Here is a 4437-nt window from a genome sequence, read left to right as displayed (position 1 = left end):
GGGGTTTCTTGCATGAAAGTCCTTTGTGCTACTAGGGTGCTTTCTTTTATGTTCCTTCATTGCTGTTTGTTTGCTTGTTTTTGTCATCACTGAGACTTTATCACTCCAGGTTGACCTGTTTTCAGATGGAAAGAGAGAGAGAGCCAGGAACTGCCCAGTCTCCTAAGGGAGGTTAGGTAGTCCTACTCTGCCACTTGAAGAAGACTAGTTCTGAAATAAGTGCAACCTGCAATGTCCTCAGCTGTGGCCACAGACTTTGAGCTCAGATCAGTAGGGAGTCAGAGGTTACACAGGCTCTGGTGCTAAATATTATCTATGCTCTGGGTCAAGAGGATAGAGATAAATAGTAATTCTATGCATAGAATTTTTTCAAGAATGGGAGCTACTCTCTGCCCTAATCCAACTTTCTAGCCCCTTTCTTTACTCTGACACCATCTTCTCAGACAATATTTTTGTCCAACTCCATGTTAGCTATCAAACTCGTGCAAAAAAAGTATGATAGTGGTGGGCCCCTAAGAACATGCCTAGAATGGACTTCCTAACTTCTTTCTATCCTAAGATCCCTATTCTCATCTGCTCTACTCCTATTTTTTTTCCTGTTCATTAATAATTTTGTCCCACTTTGTATCTTGCTGTCCTTCAGCCACCAAGTGCAGATGCTATCATGGTTCCATCTTGACTTCTCTAGGCAGATGACCTCACCAATGTGTCTTGGAAACTCACCTCTCCAGAGCCTTGTCCCACTAGGGAAAGATAGAAGCTGGCTGGCAATATAGATCAATCTACCAATGCCCATTTCCAGTAAAAAAACAACTAGAGAAGTAAGAAGTCCCATCTTCTGCACCCCAAAATCAATTTTAATCCCAGTGGGGGAGAAGTGGTGGGGAGAAGATGACCAGAGGGCTCTGAACTCCAACTCCATCAAGACCCAGAGAGAAAGAGGAGGAAACAGGGAGGGACATCTTAATGCAATAATAGGTGTATTGTGACTTTGAAAGGAAGAAAAGATGGGATCCTCTCCCCCACAAAAAGGCCAAATATATACAAATATAAACAGATGGTTGTAGATATAATAGTTGACCCATATCTGCAACCTTGGGAGAACTGATACTGTAGCTTACAGTGGAAAGATTGGGGATCCAGAACTATGGTGGAGGGAATGGTACAGAGTTGTCCCCCCATTATCTTGTAATTTTATAAAACAATATTAACTCACTAATAGAGAGAGAGCCAAAGAAAGGGAGAAAGGGAGAAAGGGAAAGATATAGCAGCAGCAAAATTTTCTCTAGTGTGGTGAGGGCAAGCTTCAAACCTGTTTGTGTGCATGACAAAGCAGTTGTACTATCCAGGTAAGCTATCATGTCAGGCCAACTTTTGAACTCTACTAAGAGAAATTATCATGCACTCACATGTTAACTATGTTTAATTCCTGGCCATTTTAGTGTTGTTTTGAGTTATTAAATATTTAAGTTTTCAAGTAAAAATTTAAAAAATTACTAGAAAACATTTCTATGAAATTATCACAATCAAAAATAAGTGCTATAGTTCATCAGTTCAGGAAACTGAGAGAAAAATAGGGCCTTGTCCTAGCACTGTTTGTGAAATCCATAGTACAGTTCATTAGATAGGAAAATCAACAACTTATATTCATGAGTTTAGTAATAAATGCTGAAGTAGCAAAGACTTGAAAGTATTTTTTGAAAAAGAGCCATTAATATTTAATATATAATATCCAAAAGTTTATATGCCTATAGCATAGTAATCACCCTTATGCCAAAGTTGAAAAGTAAATAACCCTATATTAAAGCAATGGTTAAAAAATACTTGTATTAATATGTGTTTACAATATAACCAAAAGCTCTTACCACTATAATCCCAGCATCTAGTATATAATAGAAAAACAGTAAATCTCTAAAGAATAAATCAGTAAAAATTCAACCTGACAAAAAAGAAAACCATTTCATTATAACAGAGGCACAGGATCAATTATAAAACAAAAGCTTATTTCTATAAATAAGACCAGAATATCAGGGGTCAAAACTAGATGCAGGATCTTAGAGTAGCGTCACTAAGGAACAGTAATATGGACTTCTGTTGGCAGACACTTCTGCACGGGGTAGTTTCAGGAACATTACACATTAACTATGGTCATACTGAGGCAAGAAGGTATAAGTAACTCAAAACCAGAATCCACAATGGAAGAGTCTGAGTACTAAACTTTCTTTATAAGTCTATCTCATCAGGACTGGATAAAAACACTGGTTGAACTTAGAGGAAAACAGAGTAAGGAAAGGAAATAGACATAAACAAGAAGGCATAAAATACATTGCTTGGTCTTTATTTTGCAACTTGTTTCTTTCCCCAAATTCAACTGCATCATATATTTTTTAAGATGATTACTAGTAAATATATTCATATTTATACCATACTGTACATCGTTAAAAAGTTAAGGATATAATTAATAGACAAATAGAACTAAAATTTTAACTCAGACAAGATACAACTAATTTTTATTTTAGGACTTGGAAGTATAACTTTAGAGTTTTATTTAAACTATTTTTAAAAATATTTATTCCCTTTTGTTGCCCTTGTTGTTCCATCATTTTATTGTTTGATGTTGTCATTGTTGGATAGGACAAAGAGAAATGGGAGATGAGTGGAAGACAGAGAGGGGGAGAGAAAGATAGATACCTGCAGTCCTGCTTCACCGCTTGTGAAGGCTCCCTGCAGGTGGGGAGCCATGAGCTCAAACCGGGATCCTTACACTGGTCCTTGTGCTTTGTGCCAAGGACCCACTGCACTACCACCTGACTCCCAACTTTAGGTTTTTGTAATGAAGTATTTCTTTTCAGATGAACAGATTGATTCATTTTAAACTTGCTAGTTATTTTGGAAATTCCAGGTCTTCTTTCCGAGTCTTATTAGTGCCCCCTTTACCTCCTTGTTTCTAAGAGTGTATATCAGTGGATTCAAAGTAGGGGTTACAACAGTATAGAAAAGAGTGAAAAACTTGCCTCGTTCATGAGCATAGTGATTTTTGGGTTGAAGATAGACAGCTGTGACTGTACCATAGAAGAGGGAGACCACAAGAAGGTGAGAAGTACAGGTGCCAAATGCTTTCTTCTGTCCTGAGATTGACTTTATTTTTAGCACAGCCTTAGAAATAGCACCATAAGAGGAAAGGATAATAATCAAGGGTACCACCAGAAGAATAATACTGGCTATGGACATCTGAAGTTCATTGTACGTAGTGTCTGCACTGGAGACCTGAATCAGGGCTGGTACTTCACACACAATGTCATTCACTCTCCGGTGAGAGCAGAAGGGTAACTGAAGTGTAGTAGGGGACTGGATCAGAGACTGAATCAGACCAGTCCCCCATGCAAGAATGGCCAGCTGCAGGCATAGTTTTGGTTGCATAATAGTGGTATATTGAAGTGGATGACACACTGCTACATAACGGTCCACAGCCATGACCACAAGAAGGACACATTCAGTGGCACCAAGCCACAAGAAGACATAAAGTTGAATTGCACAACCAATGTAGCTGATAGTCTTCTCCAGACCCCAGAAATTAACTAACATCTGTGGGACACAGCTACTGGTGAAACAGAGATCTAGAATGGAAAGATTGGAAAGAAAAAAATACATTGGGATGTGGAATTTAGGATCCTTCCAGGAGACAAGAATTATAAGCGTATTTCCTGCAATAGTCAGACAATAAAAAATCAAAACAATCCAAAATAATATCTTCTCCAAAAGTGGCTTATCAGAGAAGCCCAGAAGGATGAAGTCACTGTGACTATCATTGCAAGTTGTAATCATAGTTTCTGGAACACTTTAGGGAATTGTTCAAAAGTAGTTGCTCAAAAGTCTGTGATGGTTCCTGTAAAAAGACAGAAAAAGAGGCAGTATGATTTACTGTAGTCTTTTCTGCAGAAGGATCAGATTTTTGCCTTCTATATTCTAGGGGGAAACGCAAGGTTTAGTGACACTTTAAATCTTTGATACTACCACTTGTTTTTTTCTATTTTCTCTATCTCTCACATATTCATATTTTATTTTGTATGTAATTAGAAGCTTGTGTGTAAAAAGGTTTTATGTTAAGTATTATACAATACCATGTAATAAATAACACATAATAATACATAATATATTAGAAAACAATAGTGAAAGTTTATGAGACTATAATAAATATGAGATCTTTTCAATTTTGCTATCTTTGTAGATTTGCTACATTTGTTTCTATGTTTGAACATACGTTATTGCACAATTATGTTTTGTCTTTTTTTTCTCTTCATACTATTCTCTTATCTACACATTTTCATCTCTTTTTCTGCTCATCTTTTCCCCACGATGCTCCTTTCCATTTTATTTATTCTATTCCTCAACTTTCTTTTCTATTTATTCTTTTCTTCCCTTTGTTTATCCTTCCTT

The 4437-nt window shown here is 36.9% G+C and overlaps 1 protein-coding gene across 1 annotated transcript; it reads right to left on the bottom strand.

Moving 5' to 3' along the window:
• Nucleotides 1–2880: 2880 nt before the first annotated feature.
• On the bottom strand, nucleotides 2881–3825 carry LOC103127700 (olfactory receptor 2H2-like). Its single transcript, XM_007538581.1, has one exon. It carries the CDS (start codon nucleotides 3823–3825, stop codon nucleotides 2881–2883), a length of 945 nt encoding a protein of 314 aa, XP_007538643.1.
• Nucleotides 3826–4437: the final 612 nt, after the last annotated feature.

This window comes from Erinaceus europaeus, chromosome 4, assembly GCF_950295315.1.
Source record: "Erinaceus europaeus chromosome 4, mEriEur2.1, whole genome shotgun sequence".
NCBI lineage: Eukaryota > Metazoa > Chordata > Mammalia > Eulipotyphla > Erinaceidae > Erinaceus > Erinaceus europaeus.
Note: the sequence above shows the minus strand (reverse complement) of the source record. Positions and strands in the feature narration are given on the sequence as shown.